The sequence below is a fragment of the Penicillium hispanicum genome (genome assembly GCF_028827665.1).
Source record: "Penicillium hispanicum strain IBT 35686 chromosome Unknown utg000003l_segment0_segment0, whole genome shotgun sequence".
In the NCBI taxonomy this organism is placed as follows: domain Eukaryota; kingdom Fungi; phylum Ascomycota; class Eurotiomycetes; order Eurotiales; family Aspergillaceae; genus Penicillium; species Penicillium hispanicum.
This window is the reverse complement of record NW_026623195.1, coordinates 2573462-2595643: the sequence shown is the minus strand read 5'-3', so window position 1 is coordinate 2595643 and position 22182 is coordinate 2573462. Positions and strand designations below refer to the sequence as shown.

The 22182-nt window shown below is 52.6% G+C and overlaps 9 protein-coding genes across 9 annotated transcripts; 8 read left to right on the top strand and 1 right to left on the bottom strand.

Moving 5' to 3' along the window:
- Nucleotides 1-111: 111 nt before the first annotated feature.
- N7459_003412 (uncharacterized protein) lies at nt 112-507 on the top strand (the record flags this gene model as incomplete). Its single annotated transcript, XM_056942596.1, has 1 exon — nt 112-507. One exon carries the CDS (start codon nt 112-114, stop codon nt 505-507), a length of 396 nt encoding a protein of 131 aa, XP_056802479.1.
- A 789-nt stretch (nt 508-1296) lies between these two features.
- Nucleotides 1297-1875, top strand: N7459_003411 (cupin domain-containing protein; the record flags this gene model as incomplete). Its single annotated transcript, XM_056942595.1, has 1 exon — nt 1297-1875. One exon carries the CDS (start codon nt 1297-1299, stop codon nt 1873-1875), a length of 579 nt encoding a protein of 192 aa, XP_056802478.1.
- Nucleotides 1876-4395: 2520 nt separating this feature from the next.
- On the top strand, nt 4396-7555 carry N7459_003410 (uncharacterized protein; the record flags this gene model as incomplete). The annotated part of the gene is made up of 4 exons (XM_056942594.1): nt 4396-4754; nt 4891-5878; nt 5933-7398; nt 7474-7555. 4 exons carry the CDS (start codon nt 4396-4398, stop codon nt 7553-7555), a joined length of 2895 nt encoding a protein of 964 aa, XP_056802477.1.
- Nucleotides 7556-8321: 766 nt separating this feature from the next.
- On the top strand, nt 8322-8928 carry N7459_003409 (Apq12 family protein; the record flags this gene model as incomplete). The annotated part of the gene is made up of 2 exons (XM_056942593.1): nt 8322-8337; nt 8396-8928. The coding sequence occupies 2 exons, from the start codon at nt 8322-8324 to the stop codon at nt 8926-8928; spliced, it is 549 nt and encodes a 182-aa protein (XP_056802476.1).
- A 580-nt stretch (nt 8929-9508) lies between these two features.
- Nucleotides 9509-10378, bottom strand: N7459_003408 (putative signal sequence-binding GTPase GPN3; the record flags this gene model as incomplete). Its single annotated transcript, XM_056942592.1, has 1 exon — nt 9509-10378. One exon carries the CDS (start codon nt 10376-10378, stop codon nt 9509-9511), a length of 870 nt encoding a protein of 289 aa, XP_056802475.1.
- Nucleotides 10379-10712: 334 nt separating this feature from the next.
- N7459_003407 (S-adenosylmethionine synthetase) lies at nt 10713-12031 on the top strand (the record flags this gene model as incomplete). Its single annotated transcript, XM_056942591.1, has 3 exons — nt 10713-10795; nt 10877-10962; nt 11031-12031. The coding sequence occupies 3 exons, from the start codon at nt 10713-10715 to the stop codon at nt 12029-12031; spliced, it is 1170 nt and encodes a 389-aa protein (XP_056802474.1).
- Nucleotides 12032-12771: 740 nt separating this feature from the next.
- Nucleotides 12772-15873, top strand: N7459_003406 (uncharacterized protein; the record flags this gene model as incomplete). Its single annotated transcript, XM_056942590.1, has 3 exons — nt 12772-12924; nt 13005-13751; nt 13807-15873. 3 exons carry the CDS (start codon nt 12772-12774, stop codon nt 15871-15873), a joined length of 2967 nt encoding a protein of 988 aa, XP_056802473.1.
- Nucleotides 15874-16521: 648 nt separating this feature from the next.
- Nucleotides 16522-18281, top strand: N7459_003405 (uncharacterized protein; the record flags this gene model as incomplete). Its single annotated transcript, XM_056942589.1, has 2 exons — nt 16522-16712; nt 16772-18281. The coding sequence occupies 2 exons, from the start codon at nt 16522-16524 to the stop codon at nt 18279-18281; spliced, it is 1701 nt and encodes a 566-aa protein (XP_056802472.1).
- A 1217-nt stretch (nt 18282-19498) lies between these two features.
- N7459_003404 (uncharacterized protein) lies at nt 19499-22026 on the top strand (the record flags this gene model as incomplete). Its single annotated transcript, XM_056942588.1, has 4 exons — nt 19499-19782; nt 19833-20695; nt 20746-21040; nt 21102-22026. The coding sequence occupies 4 exons, from the start codon at nt 19499-19501 to the stop codon at nt 22024-22026; spliced, it is 2367 nt and encodes a 788-aa protein (XP_056802471.1).
- Between the last annotated feature and the right edge of the window lie 156 nt (nt 22027-22182).

Here is a 22182-nt window from a genome sequence, read left to right as displayed (position 1 = left end):
ACAGAAACTACCCTCGTTTGATATCAACGTGCGACCTCATCCAGCCACAGAGAGCTGATCCCAATGGTATGGCACCATTCGAGCTATTCTGAGGAACAACTGTGCTAATCCATGATTTTCTCGAAGCCTCGTGCTCAGAAAACAAAGAATCTTCCGCGTGGTGGACACCAGGCTGGTAAGCAGACTCTCAAAGGCTTGGAGGCTTATGTCAACAACATCAAGCCTGACAGTCTTGGATGTTTCTGGGGCCCGGCTGGTGTCTACCACGCGGCACATGGCACACACCGTTCGATGTCGCAAAGTCTATACCGCATGAAGACGATGGCCACCTCGGGCGAGAACATCGAGTATTGGGTCAAGGTTGAGCACCGCCATGTGGGGGTCCTCGAGTTCAAAATGCCCAAAAACACGGTTCCCAGCGGCGATGAAGTGCTTGAGGAATTGAAGAAGCAGGTTGAGAATCTCAAGCAGAAAGATGGGAAGAAAGACGAGAAGAAGGAGGGTTAGAGCCAGGATGTCGAGGCCAATGCTTGAAGTTGGGAGGGTTTTGTTTTTTTTTTCCCGCAGGATGAGCGAAACCATGGAGTGGCTGGCATGGTGACACTGGGCTTAGGAGAAGGGTTTGCTTTTTGGGAGGTGTTTTGCTTCTCGCTGAATGAGCGGGTGCATAGGCGTTTTCAAGGGTGATACCAGGTTCTGCGATTTTCTTCTGCGATTTCCTCGAATTGTGCTAGCTCCCAACATTTGTTGGTCAAGCATCAAAGCTCGCTTTTAACTTCCGTCGCGCCTTGTAGTTGTGATAGTGCTATGGCTTCTGTCACTCCAAGAATGCCCCATCAGACGTGTATTTCAATTGAATTTTGATATCACGTCTAACCGGACCTTCCCCTACATGAAAGGAGAAAAATCCCAAGCCACTTGTAGCGTAGTCTGAGTTAAAGGTTCCAATTGTAATTGTTTGGTTGACGCATCTAGAGTTTTATGTGGAGACGTTGGCATACAACTATGATAGTTATCCATCCATGGATATGTTGTCAGGCTTAGTAACAAAGCTAATTCTCTCCGCAAAAGACCTTAACTACTTATTATCAAGGGTTGAACATAAGCTGTACCAGTCAATTGTCAACTTCGGTGGTCGAATATTCGGAGATTCGGAATTGGCGGCAATTCGAGGCACGTTACACACTGGTATCTACTGCGGGGTTTGACGCAGATTCAGGGCATTTATTCTTGCGTTTTCCCTACAAATCTCTTCGATTCTCTATTCATTTAATCAAGCTCCCCCTACTGCTCAGCATGGCAACCTCCAAGGATATCCGCCCCTTATCACGCTTCATCACCACCCATGACTCCTCCGGCCAGGCGCGCTTCTCGACCAAACTGCCCGAGGAGTTGCCGGCGACAATGCTCAACGATGGCGAGTACTCCTTCGGTCTCGCATATACCTCAGAGACATTCCCTGTCAACCTTAATCGGGATGAGGATATCTCGCTCTACGAGAAAAACTTGAATAGCCCGCCCGGGCTTGCCATTCCAACCGGCACAGTCTGTCGCATTGTTGACATATCCCCGGGAGCGGCATCCACTATGCACCGCACAGTCTCGTTAGATTATGGTGTGGTGTTGGAAGGCGAGGTCAAGCTCATCTTGGATAGCGGGGAGACAAGGCTATTGAAACGGGGCGACGTTGCCGTTCAACGGGGAACCAGTCATGCATGGAAGAATGTCACGCCGGACGTTGAGGAGAATGGGGAAATGGTGAGGGCCTGGGCCAGAATGCTTTTTGTACTTTCTCCATGTCAGCCTGTTGAAGTTGGTGGTAGCCGGCCATTGGGGGAGGACGTTGAGGGCATGGATCTTGGGCAAAGCAAATAGACTATATAGAAAGATGGCCAATCTGCTAAGCATGGTCTGATTGAATGCTGCAGTCCTATTGTTCTGATAAGCAGATACTCTTTCCCAGGCTCCTCAGTTCTAATCAACAATGACCACAACGTGAATCTTGCTGACATTCCTGATTAAATGTCATCGGCAAGGCCCAAGCGGTTCGCGGATCGATGATTGTAGGTATCTGGGTGCTGAATTTATACATCAATATATAGAGTACCCCGCTACTAGACAGAAGAGCAATTCCCACTCGGTGTATATGGAGTTATGAAATGTGGAATTTTCAATTGCGTTCGATATGTGACAGCTTTCGCGCCCTGTATCCCCAACTGTAAGACAAGCCCTGACGGTGTAACAATAGCCCCAAGCCACCAAGCGCCATAGGTGGCAGCTATTTATATTTATTCTTCAAAGCGAACCCGGGGCCGGGAACGTATGTTTGATTTTCGACCAGAGCGTCAAGACCGATGGCTGTCAAGGTGCCAAAAAATAAGGGGGTGGATCCCGACCCGATCGGGCCCGCATCAAAGAAAGACCAAAAATAAAGCCGAAGCACGGTCTAGACTCGAGGTTGGCATGAATCAATCGGTGTCAAACCGGTATGGTTTCACCCGCGAGTCCCGAGACATGCAATATCGAGTCCATATTAATATATGGTTCAACGACAAAATGAAGACCAGGCACGCAGCTGTCAGATCCGCATGTTCCGTCTCTCAAATTGGGGCGCAAGTTGGCCTTTTTGGCGTTTTCGGTCTACGCTAAAAAGGCTTCGGGAACAAGAGCAAATATGATCATTAACCTTGCCAGGTTCATCAGCCCGGCCAGGGGTGGAGTGTAAACCGTGAACTGTGCCCTACTGCATGGATTCAACCAGGGTGTTCGCCCGGCTTTTCCGCGTGGAGTATAGTTGTTTTCCAGCTTCTTTCAGACGATCGGTAGCTACCGGCTTGATTGCGTAACGACCAACCCCCTAAGAATCAGCCCCGTTGCACACGCACATCGAAGCTCAGCCGTGTCGATGTGACGGGGGACGACTAAGGCCAGTCGCCTTGCCGGATGAAGAAATATACGGCGGCCACGCAATGGCCCGAGTGCCCGGGGAGGCGCCGTGGTGATTGGTGGCGGGCATGGCACCACGGCACACTACTGCGCTACGGTTGGGATGCAGGTCACTCAGCACGTTTACTCGCCTGTGGGCGGAGAAGAGGAGAAGGGGCGGCACGTCATGCCCTCTGAGATGGGCCGACAAAGCAAGTGGTGGAAAAGGGGGCGGTACGGAGGGTGCATGTTATTCGCGTGAGTAACTATACGGTACATATATGTAGCCGTACGCTACCGAGGTCCACTCGGGGAGATACGATCGGAGTAAGAAAAGTGACTATCCTTAAATGACACCTATGTAAATACATTAAGAACCACCCCTTAATCTATTCAGGAGATACCCAGGGCCGACTCGTGCCATGGATTGCATCTTCTCAGAATTCTGGTTTATGAACTGATTATTGAGCAGGGTGTGGCCGAGAAAGGTAAATCGTCGCAGGTCTCGAGGGACTGGAAACTGTGCATCTACTATACAGAGAACCATCACAGCAAGAACACGGGAGTTGCACGCTCTCGTTATACCTACCTAGGTAGACTGTGGATACTATATATATACATACGCTGTACTTGCACACTTGCTTCGTACTTGATTCCACAAACAGTAGTAGTATAAGTCAACACCCTCGATTCCGTCCAGGGTTCAGCACTGACGCAGCCTTGCGTGGCCAGGAACACAAGGATTGGGGCGGGTAGTGTCGAGGTTTCCCTCAGGTACCACCCGCACGCAATTCGTCTGACGCGGGTACTCAAGGGGTACCAGGCCGCAACCTCCCGCTACCCCTGAATCCACCGCCACTAGCGCGGGACCCAACCTCTCCATATTTACGACTCAAGGGGTTCCGAGGACTATTGATTCTAGTTGCTATTTTTGCCAGAAAGCCGTTCAAAAGGCTTGGTTGAGGGAGACTGGGAGTCAGGAAATGAGAGAGCCCAGCTGCGATGTCTTTTTTATTTGCTCTTTGCGAAGGCAGGAATCGAGGTGGTTGGAGAGACGGAGAGGAGGCCGGAAGAGTATATACGAGTATAGAGACGCAACGCCTGTCGCACACCCGAAATCATCCTTCACACGTTCACCTCGTCGATCACGGCCAGAGCGCTGCTTGGCGGCGCCATCAACTTTTGTCAAGCGTCGCCAATTGAAAGCAACCACTCGGCCCCATCGAAGGCGCGCCCCCTGCAACTCCACCGCGGCGGCGCTACTGCAGTTTGGTGTCTGGAACCACGGGTTTGCGCCAATCGCCCCCGTTCGTGAACCTCCTTTTTCTTCCCTCCTCTATCTGTATCGTCGCGATATCCCCTAAAGCATCCTTTCCCGTTTGGTCTCCCGTTGGCGCCTGCTCCCGTGCGAATCGGCAATGAGCGACTGTCGATCGATGGCTATCGTCCCATATTGATCAGGGCTGTTTCATGGCGTCTCTACCGGCCGGCGGCTCTCCCGCTTTGTCGGAGCATAGTGGCAGTCGCGACTCGCACTATTCGCTCTACTCTTACTCTCCTTCTCCTTCTCCCTCATCCCCGCCCCCCTCGATCCCCGTCGCAACCTCCCCCGCGACCTCCACGACCGCTCCGGTGCGCAGGAAACCTCTGCCGCAGCATGCCAGTCCAGTAATCCCCGGCCCTGTGCACCCCTCTCCCTCGTCGACTCAGGGTGGTCAACCGGACAAACCTGATATACCTACTGTTCTTCCCCCTCCTGCGGCCAGACGGTCCTCCCTTTCGTCGGTGGAGGAAGACTCCTTTATATCGCCGCCAAGGAATCCCAATAGGTATGCGCGCTGGTCCCCATTGCGATCTAGAAGACCTCCCTCTCCATCCCCTATTCCGATTCGCGTGACCAGCCCGGGCCTGCGGTCTCTTTGTTCCACAGTGGCATGGCCTCTACATGCTGTCCCGCTTCCCCAGTGTCTGGAAGACCCATCATCGCTTACCGTTGTCGCGCATTCCCAGATACTCCCGTGGACGGCACCCGGCAAAGCCCCTCCGCATCGACACCGCAGCCTCTGCCCCATTCCTGAGATCCGTGGTTGAGGACGAGGACGAGGACGAAGACGAGGAAGACGCCGCCGATTATTTTGATGAAGATTACGAGCACCAGTTCACGAATGGAATCGGAACTCCCCTGCACAGTCGTCTAGTGAGCGAGCCTTTCATCCCGGTCCTCAACTCACCTCCTCCAACTCAACGGCGCGCGGCGAGTATGGCCTTGCACCCACCTCTCAATCGGCCACCACCCCTACAGATTGACGTGGCTGGACGGTCGATGTCGATGGGCCCAACAGATCCTCGGCAACCCAAGACTCCTGGAAACAAGATCAGTTCCTTCTTCGGCTGGAAAGGCGCAACTGCGACCTCTCCCGGGGGCGAATCGTCTAGCACCGAGATATCGGACGGCGGCCGCTCCCCCATGCCCTCCTCCCCCATGCCTCCCTTAGCCAACGTACCCATGAAACCACCCTCCCCCTATGACACCAAGGCCCCTGGCTTTGGGCCCCCGGCGCGGACACCTTCATTGGGAGGTGCCAGTGCCCAAGATGCTATCTTTGCGTCGAAGATTTCAGACCTGGAAAATGAATTACGAGAAATCAGTTCCGAGCTGGCGGGCTCCATTCGCCGGGAAATGGAATTGGAAGACCTGATTGAACGGTTACAATCAGAAGGCCCTGATGCCAACCGTCGTACGAGTGACTATTTTTCCGATTCGGGCACCAGTTCGATCCGATATGCCTCCAACCCTGCTGCGCAGGCGGAAGATGTTGAGAAGATTCGTCGAGGGGCGGAGCAAGAACGCGCGCAGTTGAAAGTGGAACTCTCACAGAGGCTGCAAGAAGAGCGGATGCAGCGAACGGCGTCCGAGTCTCATGTCCAGATATTGGAGAATCAGGTGCAGCAGGTAAGGCGATTGAAATACCACTTGGTTCGTGGGGTTGCTAATGGTTGTTAACAGCTCCGCCGTGAACGAGTGGATTTGTCCGACTTGTCATCTAAAACCAAGGAGCTCGAAATTGCGTTGGAGGAGACTCGACGCAAGCTGATTGAAGAGCGACAATCAAAAGATAACTTTGAAGATCTTCTGACGGCCATGCGCGTGGAATTGGAACAGCTGCGGAATGAGCGCGATAACCTTCGGGAAGGGAAAGCACCTCCCGCGGAGATGCAACGGCTAATCGAGGAGATCGAAGCCCTCAAGATTGAGAACGCATCTTTGGCACAACTCCAAGGAGGACGATTTGCGTCGATCGCGGAAGAAGACGGCGTCTCAGCGAAGCGTAACTCCACATTCAGCCTCTCACGATCAAACTCTCTTGCTCGTAAACCTAGTGGATTAGCACGATCTGGCTCTTTGTCGCGATCGAACTCAATTTCGGGTGGCAAGGAACGCGAGAGCCGTGAGTCGTTGGTCGACAAGGTGAAGGATATTGAAGTACAACGAGATGCTCTCCACCGAACATTGAAGAGCCTTCTCGATCGTCATGCCTATCAGAGCCGCGAATTCGAGAAACGGCAGCGGGTCATGGAAATCGAGCTTGCACAGGCTCAGGAGTCCGGCCCACCGCGTAAGCTCGGTTACGAGAGGGATGTGCGGAGCCTGCGAGAAGAGGTGAATCATCTCCGTATGCGCGCTGAGGATGCCTTGGATGGCAAGTGGCAGTGCGAGAAGAACCTAGCAGGCCTCAAGATGGATCTTGATCGTGCCGAACAGGAGACTAGCTCTCTTAGGGCACTGCTGCAAGAACACGACACTGTTGCACCCGATGGTCTGGAGGCAGACCAAGAAAGCTTTGCTGAAGTGATGGCGACATCGTCTTCCTTGGAATCTGCCTACCAGCTACTCCAGGCCGACCGGCAACAAGCTGAGAGTGCTGGGCCTTCCAGTGAAATAGCGGCATCTATTAGCCGCACAGAGGGTCTCGCCACCAGCGTTCACAAGCAGCTGCAGATAAACAGCTCCCTGCGTGGCCGTCTGGCGGCTGCCATCGACAAGGGTGAACGGGATCAACACCTGTCAGTCGAACGCATCAACGTGCTGCAAAACCGCTTGAGGGAGACGGAAGAGACTCTCCTAGTCGCCCAGCAACACTCGGAGGAAGAGATGGCCAAGCACGAAGAAGAGATCCGCCAGCTGAAGGAAAGCCACAATGCCCAGCTGATGCGCATGAAGACCGGGGCTCGCACACCGGTAAACCTCTCGCCCCGGCCACCGAACGCACCTTTCAGTGTGCGCTCCCCTCGCCTGGACAAGACCACCAGCGGTGACGGTGTCCCACTAGCAGAGGTTGTCCAGGCTGAAGCGCTTGAGAAGCGAGTCAAGGATCTGGAGAAACTCCTTCGTGATGCAGACATGGAGATGGAGGAAGTGGTGGGACGGATGAATCGCGCTCAGGTCGATGTGGTCCAGCTTCAATCTGACCGGTAAGTTTTGACCTTCGGAGAAAATTGACAGATCGTGTTTCAGATCGCGGAGACTAACCTTACTGGTTCACACAGAGACGAGGCCCTCCGTGAGACCCGACGGCTTCAGTCGGAGATCCAAAGCGAGCGCGACGCATTCAAGGCTCTGAGGACCTAATGCATGAGCCGCAAAATCCGGCGTGTCACATTTTACTTTCTAATTGTTCTCATATACCACCCCTTCCATCTGCATCTGCATCGGCATAGTACTCGCATCCGGATCGATGTTTGAGTACCGTGTCTTGGAGTTTGGACTCGGAGTTGATTATTTTTGTCTTTGAATGCTTGGATTATGCGCAGACCCTGCTTGCGCCCAAACGCTCAGCGGGTCATGAAGAGACCGGGTTCGTTTCATTGGTCGCGTTTGTATATATAGACGACCGCTTCTTTCTCCCTCGGTAAATAATCTGATGTACAGTACTCGTTCGCGAGAATCGTTATACTATGAGCTTTTACTCTATCTTATCTTGGAGATATGATCTGAGTCTGAACGGAAATCTCACTCTAGTCCCCAATAGAGGCGGAACCCAATCGACTCGGCCCGCATTCCCGTCCTCGGGCTGTTTGTTTGTTTTGCACCCGCCCTCTTATCGAATGCGCGCAACAACTGTCCAACTTTCTCGTCGCACTGCTATAAACCCCGAACCCTTGCTTCCAAATCGGCTTTCATTAGCACCAGGAACTATTCCCAGCGCTGTTTGGCTCGAGAACCTCCCTTTCCGCAAGGGAGATCCCCAGCCATCCACTGCGCCCCTCCCAAACAAAGCGGCTTTCAAAATCCCCAAGCGAAAGCCAGCCTCGTTGACAGCGTGAAACATAAATTTCTCTCTCCTGCACTGCTGTCGCAAAAACAACGAGTCAAGTTTCTCTCAATATCCTTCGCCATGGATTTTCTTCCAGGTACGCCCGCTTCTCCAGGACTGGCGTAAATGCCACTCGAGATACTGACACCACTCAGAAAACGTGCAAACCCTCCTCCAACACCCAACAGTATCCTTCCTCCGCACCTCAACACAAGACCACCTCACAGAACACCTCGCGCACCTGCGCAGCACCTATGTCCAGCCCTACATCATCGAACCTCTCTCCTCCCTCCTTGCCAGCACCTCGACCGTCGCCATGCCAGATCTCTTCTCGATCGTCCTGCTCGCGCTGGTCCTGCTCATCTCCCTGAAAGTCCTCGACTACACGCGCCGCATGATCATGTTCTGGGTGACGCTGGCCTTCAGGCTGGTCTTCTGGAGCTCGATTCTGGGCATCGGCTGGTACGTGTACCGCGTCGGGGTGGAGAATGCGGGGAGGGACGCTGGGTGGTTGTGGGGTGTTGTCGAGGGGTTTGTGCAGGATTTCCAGGCGCGGAGCGCCGCTGCTGCGAGTGCGTATGCGAATCCAAATGCTTATTCCAACGCTGCTGGTGCGGGTTGGGATGCTGGTGCCGGAGCCGGGGCTGGGAGGAAAGGGAAGAGTGGGGGGAATGCTTGGGGTTGGTGATTGGGTCTTTGACGCTTGTCTCGGTTACTTGATTTCCCTGGAGTGATATATTGGCCACGGGGTGTTGGTCGCCGGTTAGTTTCTAGTTTTTGTTTGTCTACCGGGCTGGCTAGTTGGGTTTGGGTTTGGATTCGCACTTGAGCTTGGCTCTTGTGCACAGGTCATTATTCATAGGTTTCTTATTGGAGTCTCCTGGGTCCGGGGCGTTTGTCCATATCCCACCTCCGCGCTTCCAAAAAAAATTGACACTGATGGGATATTCAGGAATTGTACTCAGTGTCATATCCCGATGTAACGCCTATTTCGCGCTTCCAGGATGACTCGCCTTGTGGCCGAGGGAAATGTCTTGCCGATCTTTTTTCGCCGCCCATGTAATTCGAATCGCCGAATAATACTCCAGTAGTGTGACAGAATATGGTTCAATGGGTGTTGCTGGTCAGATATAATGGAAGTGAGTTTCGACGTGGCCATACACGTGGGCTGTAGGTATCTCCGAATGGCTTGGGGGTCGGCGGCCGAGTTGGCTTTGTGTCGGGTTCCGATGCTGCTCGGTGCGGCAACGATTCCAACCACCGGGGACTTAATCTTCCTCGTAATTCACCTCCTGCTTATCCTTGGGTTCTCGTGGCTCCTGAGCCTCGTGGTACTGAATGGCGTCGTCAATGTGGCTCAGGACCGCCGCGACGCTGTCCTCATCCTGGACATCCAGCTGCAGGAATGAGACCATGCTAAAGTCGTCAATGAGCTGTGCAACAGCCCGGTTCAACTGCTTGAAGGAGCCCCCACTCATGAGTGCATCCTTGGCCATAGGATTGGCGCTCGCGGCCGGGTCATCTTCATCGGTTTGCAATAATTGCACATCCACATTTGCGAACCGTCTCAATTCCCGACGTGTCACCATCTCTCGCACCTGGTCCATCTTGCTGAGGATGTTCACATGGGGGATCTCCAACATCAGCATGGCTGACATGGCGCTCAGTGTGCCGGCGAAAAATTTGGCCTTGTCGACGACGAAGGTGCTCTCGAGGAGGTAGGCCGCACAGAGGTTGACATTCAAAGGACCCTGTCGAGACAAAAATTGAACTAATGATGGGAGGAGTGGGATGTGTGTGTAGAGCTCGATCTGGCCGGGCATGTCGAAGATAATGAGGTATTCTTCGCTTAACGGATCGAGCGCTTCGGATAAGAACTCAAGATTTTGCAGTAGGAACTCGAAGCAGTAGATGAGACCACCGTTCGGTCCTAAACCCAGCTCCTCCATCACATCTTCCAAAGTGATGAGCTCACGGATGTCAAGGTCGGGCTGGTAGCTGAAGGATTCGGCGGCGGGGTCGAGGTTCACGTAGAAGCAGCTGCGGCGGGTATTCTGGAGGTGTTGAATGATTGCATTGCTGAAGGTGGTTTTACCCGCGCCCGCGGGGCCCATGACCAGGACACCGAACTTGGACATGGCGCTGTGTTGAATCGGTTGAACGTGGGAAGCTTCCTACGCGCCTTTCCACTAATCCTGTATATCTTATCGGCAAGGAGAATTTTCCCATTTGCCGGGCGGTGAGCGCCCGCGATGGCGTTATTGCTGACAGGCAGCCTTGGTACGCCCGTGGTACTCCACCGGGCTGCATGCCCACTATAGGACGACCGGTACTCGAACGGTACTGGGCCGAACAGAAAACGCCCCGCCCCAGCCCATATTTTCTTCCCCTCCCATTCTCTTCTCTTCCTTTCCCCATCCTCCTTTTCCCTCTCCCCCCTAATCAAGACTTTCACAGTCATTCTTCGTCACAATGGGTTCTCTCGCGAACGGCCAGCCCAGCACTTTCCTCTTCACTTCCGAGTCTGTCGGCGAGGGTCACCCCGATAAGATTGCGTGAGTCGACGTTACCCCTCCCGTGAGGGAATACGTCCCGCTCTCCTTTTTCCACCTTCTAATCGAACCTCCCGAGGACAGTGACCAGGTTTCTGATGCCATTCTCGATGCCTGCCTTGCTGAGGACCCCCTCTCCAAGGTCGCTTGCGAGACTGCCACCAAGACTGGTAGGTGCCTCCTGAAGCAATTCATCATGTAGACCACCGGCCCCCAAGTCTGACATGAGGTTCTCCAGGTATGATCATGGTCTTTGGTGAGATCACCACCCAGGCCAAGCTCGACTACCAAAAGGTCATTCGTGGCGCCATTAAGGACATTGGCTACGATGCCTCCGAGAAGGGCTTCGACTACAAGACCTGCAATGTCTTGGTTGCCATTGAGCAGCAGTCGCCCGATATCGCCCAGGGTCTTCACTACGATGAGGCTCTGGAGAAGCTCGGTGCCGGTGACCAGGGTATCATGTTCGGCTATGCTACCGACGAGACCCCTGAGCTCCTGCCCCTCACCATTCTGCTCTCCCACAAGCTTAACGCTTCCATGAAGGCCGCCCGTCAGGATGGCTCCATCCCCTGGTTGCTCCCGGACACCAAGACCCAGGTGACCATTGAGTACGCCCACGACAACGGTGCCGTCAAGCCGCTGCGCGTTGACACCGTCGTCATCTCTGCCCAACACACCGACGATGTCTCCACTGAGGAGCTTCGCAACGTCCTTAAGGAGAAGATCGTCCGCAAGGTCATCCCTGCCAACCTGCTGGATGACCGCACTGTCTACCACCTGCAGCCTTCCGGCCGCTTCGTCATTGGTGGTCCTCAGGGTGACGCCGGTCTCACCGGCCGTAAGATCATTGTCGACACCTACGGTGGCTGGGGTGCCCACGGTGGTGGTGCCTTCTCTGGCAAGGACTACTCGAAGGTCGATCGCTCGGCTGCCTACGTTGCCCGCTGGATCGCCAAGTCTCTGGTCAACGCCAAGCTGGCCCGCCGTGCGCTCGTTCAGCTGTCGTACGCCATCGGTGTTGCCGAGCCTCTCTCCATCTTCGTTGAGACCTACGGCACCTCTGACAAGTCTTCCGACGAGTTGGTGCAAATCATCCGCAACAACTTCGACCTCCGCCCTGGTGTGATCGTCAAGGACCTGGACCTGGCTAAGCCTATCTACGCCCAGACTGCCAAGAACGGTCACTTCACCAACCAGAGCTTCAGCTGGGAGAAGCCCAAGGCTCTTAAGTTCTAAACGGATCCCTCCGTCCGGTGACCCCGGAGACGTTCTGACGAATTTGATGAGTTTGCTTTGTTTTCAACAACTCAAAGCACGTGCATAGACCTATAAAAAACGACAAATCCTCAAAAGTTTGGTTTCCATCCGGAATCAACCTCTCTTGTTTCATTATCTGCATGGTCGCCCTACAAAGCGACGGGCCTCGGCGAAGACAAAATTCAACATGATACCACTTTCATCGGCTGGGACGGGATGTATTTTGGCGTTTTTTCGGGAGCGAAAGTCTTCAACAACCACAACCACCTTTACCACCCCAACATGCCCCAGAACTCGGTGACGGCGACTCGCACTGCGTGCAGTCCTGGCTGTCGGGCTTTGGAGTGTTCTGGGCCACGCGAGTCGACAATGTTTTCAACATTTGACTCTTCCGTCGTCCGCGGGTTTGCTAATCTAAACATTAGCAATAGAATAATAATCAAACAATTTCAACCATTCTCAAAATTGCATTAGAGACGTAAAACATGCGATAGACAGATGCATTGCATTGCAGGGCAGTTCATACCATATGGTTCCTCGGGCGGTGATGGAAGTGGGGAAGTGAACGGACCCCGACGCGTCCCTCGACTCGCGATCTTTCACCACCGGCTTACTCCAATTGCATCAGCGTTGCCTCGTTTTCGCGTTCCTTTACATTGCTCTTGCTCGCCTTGCATCACTTCCGAAGACACGATGCGAACAATCCTCTAGACACGACCATGACCGCGCGCACTATTCCTAGCGCCTTGGATCCCCTCAGTTCGTCCACGCTGAGCAAGGTGCATGAGGTAGCCCAACCGCCCTCGAAAAAGCGCAGAATTGGGACCGACAACGCTGCTGGCCAGCTTGCTACCAGTTCAATAGTCATCAAAGTGCGTCGTGATCCCTTATTTCTCAACGGTACACCTGGAACCACCTCCCTTGCTAACACACTGTCGCGCCACTTGTGCAGGCCCATGCTGCCTCATTATCGGATGAACCACTAGTCCTCGACCCACTCACTGCTCTTCCCCGATCTCGACTCCCGTTATCATGGCTTGAAGACGCGTCATTGTCGCGTTCAGACACACAGCCAGGCGGCCTGTTTGTCGCAGATATCCCCGCTTTGGAGACTGATCTATGTGGATACGCTGAGCCGACGGTGCTGGCGGTGCGTCTGGTCAGTGATGGGGGACTGTACCTTGTTGAGAGAGTGAAGCGGGGCATTTACTCGCTGTCGAGGCTTGCACGATGTGTGCATGAGGGTGATGTCGTGGTCGCCGCCAAGGGATGGCATACCTCTCGAGCGGCGGACAGAAATGTCGAGCCCGAGGACAAGGCTTGCGCTCCCCTCGATGCGGCCAGCTGGTGGCAATCTGCACAGATTGAGGAGCCGACTTCTGACATTGGTTTGGGCGAGGAATTTGGTGGGTTGCAGGTAGAGGTTGTCTTCGGGCAGTCAGAGCCAGAGGCCAGTCCAGATGAGCCACCCTTTGTGGATGTGGTCGAACGCCGGAGTCAGTCGCTTGTGCCCGTCTCAAAAGGGGACCATCACGATGTCGAAGCTTTGTTCAGGCTTCCAGAATCTCAGCTTCTTGGTGGCGACGCCATGGATGTTGATGGAACCGCCGACTCGAATGAAACGGGCATGAAGCAGTCACCTGAGGAACTACTGAGTGGGATGAGGGACCATTACTTACAGGCTCTCTACATATCAAAGGTAAGCGTAGCTTCTGGATATATCTGGAATGCTGTATCTGACTATATGACCATAGACGTCTGTGGCCTACTTTGCCAAGGGTCCGTTGACCCGCTGCCGAACGTCATTCCAGACGACTGGCTCCGAGCAACCGCACTCGCCGGCTGATCTTATCGAATACTATCGCGAGGCGATTTTGGCTGCGAAGAAAATGGACCTCAAATACCGAGAGACCCTTCCCACAGCTATCCGTGATGCAGTACTCGATGTCTCTGATAGTGAAGGCCAATCGAAATCCAAGAAGCGCAAAAGCAGGAAGAAAAATCTGGGCAAGAATGGACTGTATGCCGAGGAGAACGATTTCATCCGCAAATGGTGGAAAGATCGGAGTATGATGGAATCATCAGCTCAAGAAACCTCCCGTGAAACAGAAACCAAGAAGCATATTTCCGATCTTCGGCTACGCGAGACTCAGCTTCAAATCCTTCTGATCCTGGAGGTCATGTCTTTGGAATTAACCACTGCCAACGACAAGACCAAGTCCGAAACTGAGAAGGTGACTGGCGAGGAGAATACCACCAAGAAGACACGAGCCAAGAAACCTCAGGATCTTAATGTGCTTCTTGAACTACATCTTGACCGTTTGTGCATCTGGCACGCTGTCAGCTCAGAAGAATCGGCTGCCGCCGACTCGGCAAAGACGTCATCTTTCAGTGATAGCCATATGTCTGGGAAGAAAGTTGAGAGCGATGCGGTGCGCGACTTCTGCACAGAAGTCATCATCCCATTCTACGCATCGCGACTGCCCGACAAATGTAAGCTGATTACTCGCAAATTTGGAGTATCTGGTGGTATATCCCCAGCTGGCAAGAAGTCCTCCGGTAAGACACAACGAGCGGAGCCAGGATCCGAGGTCAAACGACAACCTCCGCCGCAGAAATCTCGGCGCTCGTTGCAGCGCGTGCTGACGGATGAGAAAACGGCGGCAGCGTCTCAAAACCGCCATCCGTCGCTAACCCGTTCTAATACTGCGCCAAGCAAACACGAGGCCAAACGTGGCTCCATGGAGCCCTTACTACCAACTCTTCTCAGCTCCAGCGTCCGCGGCGGTATTCAACAGGCCAAGCGTGTAGAAAACCGCGAGGTAGACCTCCATGCAGTTGCCAGGCAGCATGAGACCAAGTTGCGGAAGGTCCAAATGCTGGTTGACCAGAAGAAAGAACTTGATGCCGCCATCCATACCCTTCGGAAGCCGAATCGTGAACTGGTCGCCCGAGACATTGCCGATGACGCTGTTAAACGCGTCTCTACAGGGGGAGGTAGCTCCCGGAAGCCGAAGAATCCTACCCGCAATCCAAACGGCCAGGGTGTCCAGGTAATGGCAACTCCTCGAGGAAATCGCAAGAAGGACGCGGTAGTCGGACTGCCTCCATTGCCTCGATCTCTTGCTCCTTCTCGGTCATTTGCGGGCGAGATGGAAGACCACTCTCTCGCCGAGTCTCCCGTCATGATTCCTTCCTCTGGTCGAAGGGCAATATCCTTCTCTGGTCCCGATTCAGACCCGTTTACGTCTCGTCGCCCTGTCAGCAGGGTCAATAGTACCCGACAGGCCCCGTCCGCAGAACTTGGATCCATACAAGAAACACCCACTCGGCCTCCTCCTAAACTGTTTCTCGAGGATAACAAGAGCGCCGGCTCGACTGGGCAGATGTTTTCGTCTGCGCACAGAGGAAAAGGTCTATTCCGAGTGCCAGATCTTCCTGCGCCCCGTTCTACAAATTCTTCCACCACTGGCCCCTTTTCACAACCCACGGCACCCTCCACTCCAGTGTCATCTCGTCGCAAAGCCATCCCAACATCCACTCCCACTTCGTCAAATCCCCTCAAAAGATCTTTTGATGTCACCCAGTCGCCCATTATGGAGACGCCTCCACGACAGTGTGGCCTTGACTTCGCACGTGCTCCCCGCTCTGTGCCTATAGTCCCGGTAATGGCACCTAGTCAAGCGAGAGCGCAATCTCCACCAGCTGTTATGGGCACGCCGGTCAAAGAACCCGCTGCTGTGCCAGTAACGCCGGACAAATCGCAGACAAAGTCGATCTACGAGCAGCTAGGCTGGGATGATGACGAAATGGACCTATAAGACACCCTTCATGTCTAAGCTGGCCATAGGCCTACATGCATTTTCCATGACGGCGTTTTCGATTTTGGTTTTATCAATGCGTCTCCATACGTGTCAACTATAAAGGCATCCAGCGAGCCTTGTCTTCCCTATCAGCATCGTTTCTCATGGCGGCCAATCATTCGGTGGTTCACAATGGCGTTTGTTGCATTCTAACCATGTCCGGCATTTGGCTTCCCTTCGGTCCCCAAGGAGTTCGGACGACATCACGAATACCAAGATACAATATAGGTTTCACATACGTCATTTCATAGATCTGGATGTTTCGATGTCCAAACGACGCCAACGGCCGATTAATATATCATTCTCTCCACGGTCAAATAACCATCGTCCTCAAGTAAATCGCCTAGGTGGTGGTGCATCAGTACGCATAGACTGATGGGCCATGAAGTTGCACAAAGCAATAGACCGAGCAATATACGGCTGATATAATGCAAGATTCTTCCAAGGTTGTCACTCCAGATGCTTTGTACCTCCCAAGGTTGCATCTGGGGTCCTTGGTTACGCACTAGGCATAGGGACTCAGCCATAGGACTGGGCAATCAATGCATTGTCAATGGAGTGCCAACGGTTCACCATTCCTCACCATCTCCGTCCACGCAAACCAGAATGTCTTTTCAAACCCCTACGTCCACGGTCTCAACTCAAATCAACGGCCTCGGCCGATTGGATGGCTTTCAATACGCAGACGGCGTGGAACAATTCTGCGGCATCCCATATGCAACGCTGTCGAAGCGCTGGACTCGCTCACTTCTGAATACATCTTGGGAAAACGGGTATCACGACGGAACTCAGCTTGGGTATGCCCTCCAGCGTGTTCAGCATGAGTTTAGGACTACTAACAGTTATATCATTGCAGCAACAATTGTCCCCGTCCACTCGCCCCAGGGATTCCTGATTCAAGTCCTCTGAACCCGTTCATTCCGGTTCCTCCAAACCCGAACTTTCCTCGCCAGCCAACAACCGATGAGAAGACGGCCCTCGTCATCAACGTCGTCATTCCCGAGCCCCTTGGTCCAACAGCAGATACGAAGAAATTCCCAGTGCTGGCATTCGTTCATGGCGGCTCGCTTCTGTACGGCAGTTCCAGCTACGGTATCTACGATGGCGTAAATCTGGTCTCTCACAGCCTCGCCATCGGGCTCCCCATTGTCATGGTTAGTTTCAACTACCGACTGGGACTGGGGGGATTTCTTGCGAGTTCAAAAATCGCCGATGAACTGAAAGCAGATGGCTTCTCTGGCAACGGTAACTTCGGGTTCACCGATCAGAAAGTGGCCATGGAGTGGGTCCAGAAATACATCGCGCAGTTCGGAGGCGACCCGGATAATGTCACTGTCGTCGGTCAGTCTGCTGGAGCCGTGTCGATTGGCCACCATCTAGCCGCAAACGAGCCCATGAGATTCAAACGAGCAGTTTGCATGTCCGGTCTAGGAAGTACGCTCCGCGCTTTGAGCCTAGAGAAACATGAGTTCTTGTTCAACGCCACTTGTCGTTATTTCTTGATCGATGCCCAGGCTACCGATGCCCTGGACCGGTTGCGTAAGATACCGGAGCAGATACTCGCCGATGCAGACCACGTCATTCAGGGTGCCCCGTCCGGTACGGGCAATCCTTGTCTTGATGGTTGGTTCTATGCACACGATCCACTAATCATCACTGAGACGCCGTCTTGGCTCAAGACATTTATGATAGGTGATATGCACGATGAAGAGGTTATTTTTTTCACAAACCTTCTAAAAGACACATATGCCACCGTTCGAGAAACCATATTGCGACACGTACAAGACGAGGAGTTTGTCAATACTGCCCTGGAGGAGTATGGCATCACCCCGGATCTTTCAGGATACGATCTCATCGTAAAAGTGTGCGTCCTTGGGGCAGAAGCTGTGTTCCAAATCTCAAATTACAAGACAGCACTAGTCAACACACGACTGCAGATCAAAGAACACGCGCTCTTCAAGTACCATTTTGACCAGCGCTCCCATCTGAAGAATATCCTGGAAGGAACAGCATACCATGGATTTGATATTTTGTTTCTTTTCATGAATTTATTTAACAAGTTCAACGATCAGGAGCGCACAATGGCCCGCAGATTTGCCTCGTCCTGGATCAGATTTGTTCACGGTCAGGAACCGTGGGGAAATGGAACAGAGCCTACATCATGGAAGGTCTGGGGCCCTGATTATCAGGAAAAGATTGAAACGGAAGCGGAGGATGAGCCTGTTCGGCACTACTCACGATTTAAGAAGCTGTTGGCCCTGGGCTCTAGTGGAATATGGGATAAGTATATCATGGGTGTCGATGATCTACTCATGAAGCGAGGGAATGCTGGCAAATTTGATACATGCTCGGATTCTGGCCGCTAGTCAACATCTCTCTACCCGCCGGGAAGAACAACATCATCATTAGCGACAACATCTTTTCAAGAAGCTTCTTCTAAGGATACACGGATTGATATCATGACAGAATGACATCGCTATGGTTTTTTTCTCGTTCTTTATTTCGAAACTAGGTACAATTATTTCGACATGGTTATTAACACTCGACCGTTGGCGGGAAGAAACGACTTCATGGAAGGATCAACTCCTAGCACGAAAAATCCATGGTTGGCTCGAACCGCAAGACAAAGATTTTGGGTGAGCTCCGTGTCATTTCAACAGAGGGGGAGTTGAGGTTCTTTGGCACTTGGAGTTGGTAAATCCGGACGACCCATTGTGCTCGGAGCTGTCAATATTCAATCCTCCTAAGGATCCGAATGACCGAGACAATGACTCGAATAACCGTATTGATGGGCAATATTTCGTAAGAATGCCCTGATAAACAAATTATAAGGTGACTTGTATTAGCGGAGACTATGAAGATAAGCAGCAATATTTTACTCCCCCGCCGGAGCAGTGGATGCAATTATGAACCGCGTGAGCCACTTGGCGTCGGTTGGATCAAACGAAGTAAACATGAATGCATAGAAAGAGGTGCATGGAGCTCGATCCGACATGGAAGATAAGGCCTGCGCCAATAAGAGCCTCGTGGCTGACAACGCCAAGATCTAGTAGATGAGGGGGACGGCATCGCTTCGGCGTCACGGCCGTCGCCTAGATATCCGATTTGCATACTTCGATTGATAAGACAAGGCTAGCAACATCTCGACCTGCCATGGCAGCTCATCTTGTGGATCCTGCCGTCTAGTCTGTTTAGTCTCCAACCACATCTCCAGAACAAGCAGGACGACGCGGCAATGTCCGTCTAAGACCCCGCTACATAGATCTGAAAGATATCTCTTTCCGGCAGGTCTTCGCGGATAACACTAAATCACTGCTCAGAATATCCGAGGAGTTTTGTCCTGATAGGAAAGGAAATAACATGTTGGGAGTGAGTCTGTGCAACTCACACCGGTCACAGCGGGTGCGAAGGTCGAGTATAAAAGGCCCATAATAGATCGGTGCCACCTTCGTCTGTTGAAAACAGAACCGTCCTCTACTGAACAATTAATATGAAGCCACCAATTTCTGAATGCTTCTCTCATTTCCTTCTGCTAGCCGTAGGGCTGGCATTCGTGGTCAGTCCTGCTGCTGGTAGACTCCACATGGATCACAGAAAACCATCGCCAAAGCAGAGCCATGACAGCAGACGAGCTTTGTTTCGCGGACTAGGTCAGAAACTGGATGATAGAAATTTCCATCATGGGACTAGATCCTCTAGCGCTGAATCCTGTCTGAAATCCAATTACACCCAAATTCAGGCTCCACGACAGAATATTTGGAGCGGCCTGACAGATCCCGAAGCAGCAAGCGTCTTGTCGTGGCTGTTCAAACAGCCAGACTTGAATCTGACGACCACCAAGGAGGCGGGGAACTGGGACAATACAATGTATGTCATACAGGCATTGTCCTCGATCACTTGGACTAATGAGTTGACAGTGAACTGGTGGAGCTCATGCAACCTAACAAAACGGACGTTCTGGGATATATCGATGAAGGGGGCAAAGCTCCTTCTCGCTACGCTCACGTAGTTATTGACCATCGAGCGACGACTGAACCTTACTACGCAGATATTCTTGTCGGTCCTCTGCCCATCATCAATGGGACCACCCAGTGGGTGCCACTCGAGTATCCCTTCACGCGCAAGACACAAGGAAGAGTCCGGAACGTCGACCCCGATGAGGATGCAATTAATGATATCTGGCTGTTGAATATCAGCACCTCGGTCGCTGACATTACCCGAGATCTTTGGAATGCGACTGCTCTAGGCCTCGATAATGACTCGATCAGCCTCTGGGGGATTGACCCTCTTTCCCAGGAAGACGGCCGTATCAGACGCTGGGATCAGTTTTGGAATGAGCCCACTAGTGACTTTGATGACTCGACGTTGCTTCCTTTGGGTCTTTATGTCTATTCGGATGTCACCGGACGAGATCCGTCCAAATGGAAAATCTTGGGCTGGTTATATAACGATGTGTTCTATCCCACAACCGAAGATTTTCGAGAAGCGTATTACAGCCCCGGTTTCGAGAAGCTCAAGCCAAATGCAGATGGCGTGTGGGCGCAGACAGACCAGCGAGGAAAGATTCTGCCCCATGATCGATCCTATCCTCCTACTTCCATCGCCCCGTCGGGATCTCGGTTTGCCGTTGATGTGAAGCAAAAGTATGTCGAGTGGATGGATTTCTCGTTCTACATCAGTTTCTCCCATGATACGGGAATGGCACTTCATGATATCAGGTACAAGGGCCAACGCGTGCTTTATGAATTGGGACTGCAAGAGGCTCTTGCCCACTATGCAGGTAGGTCTTTGGCTCCCGGAATCTGTCCAGAACTCCGCTAATAAAGGCAGGAAATGACCCGGTGCAGTCAATGACAAGCTATCTCGATACATACTATGGATTTGGCCCCTATGCTTTTGAGCTGGCAAAGGGGTATGACTGCCCAACATACGCAACTTATCTCAACAGCACGTTCTATGAAGACGAGACAACCCATACGCATATCGGCAGCATTTGTCTTTTTGAATATGATGCAGACTATCCTATCCAACGACATAGCAGTTCCAACTACGTTTCTGTTACGAAGAATGTCTACTTCACGGTTCGCTCGGTGTCCACGGTGGGCAACTATGACTACATGTTCAGGTGAGAAAAGGCCTCGGTCACACGTCGATGAATGTTCTGAAACTAAATCCTATTCTTTAAGTTACTCTTTCCATATGGATGGATCGATTGGAGTGGAAGTGAGGGCTTCTGGATATATCCAATCTGCCTATTATGCCCACAACCAGGACTTCGGCTACCAGATCCACGATGCCCTTTCAGGCTCCATGCACGACCATGTCCTCAACGTCAAGGCCGATTTTGACATTTTGGGTCTTAACAATACCATTGAGCTGACCCATCAGATTCCAACCACCCAAAGCTTCACGTGGTCTAACCAGACTCGCAACACCATGAAGCTTCAACACTCCCTGGTGGAAAGCGAGGACGAGAGTCGATTCAACTGGGCAGCCAACTCCGCCACACAGGTGAAAGTGACCAACTTGGACGAAACAACGCCGTACGGAGAGCATCGCGGATACCGCATCTTACCCTCGACCGGAACGATTCACCTTACGGTGCAAAACTCGACTAACCTCCGCAACGCTGCGCAGTGGGCAAATCACGATATCCAAGTGACCCGGCAGCACGACACCGAGCCCCGATCCGCGCATCCCAAGAACTCCCAGGACGTGAACAATCCGCCCATCAACTTCAATGACTTTTTCAATGGCGAAAATCTCACGCAGCAGGATCTCGTGGTGTGGCTGAACCTCGGCATGCACCACATTCCACACACTGGTGATCTGCCCAACACGGTATTCACAACCGCTCATTCGGGCGTTCAGTTCATGCCGTTAAATTATCTCCTGGGGGACCCGAGTCGGGAGACGGTCAACATGGTTAGGGTCGACTATGACGACGGCAATGTGTCAGCGGTGGTCACATTTGGACAGCATGATGATCAATGTGGATTGGACTTTACTCCAAAGGAAGCCAGTCTGTGGGATTATGTAGGAGACGTGGTAGTGAGGAAGTTCCCTTACGATCCAAACGATCCCTACGATGAAACGGATAGCATTGCGTGATTGCCAGTCATTCTACATGGGCGTCTGCGAGGCTCGTTACCTGTCCTACTATATTCATTGAATATCAACACACATCGCTCATTTGTTTCAAATAGTATATCTCCGTTCTCGATCAGACTATGGTTGACTACTCGCGCTGTCAAGATGTCGAGGTAG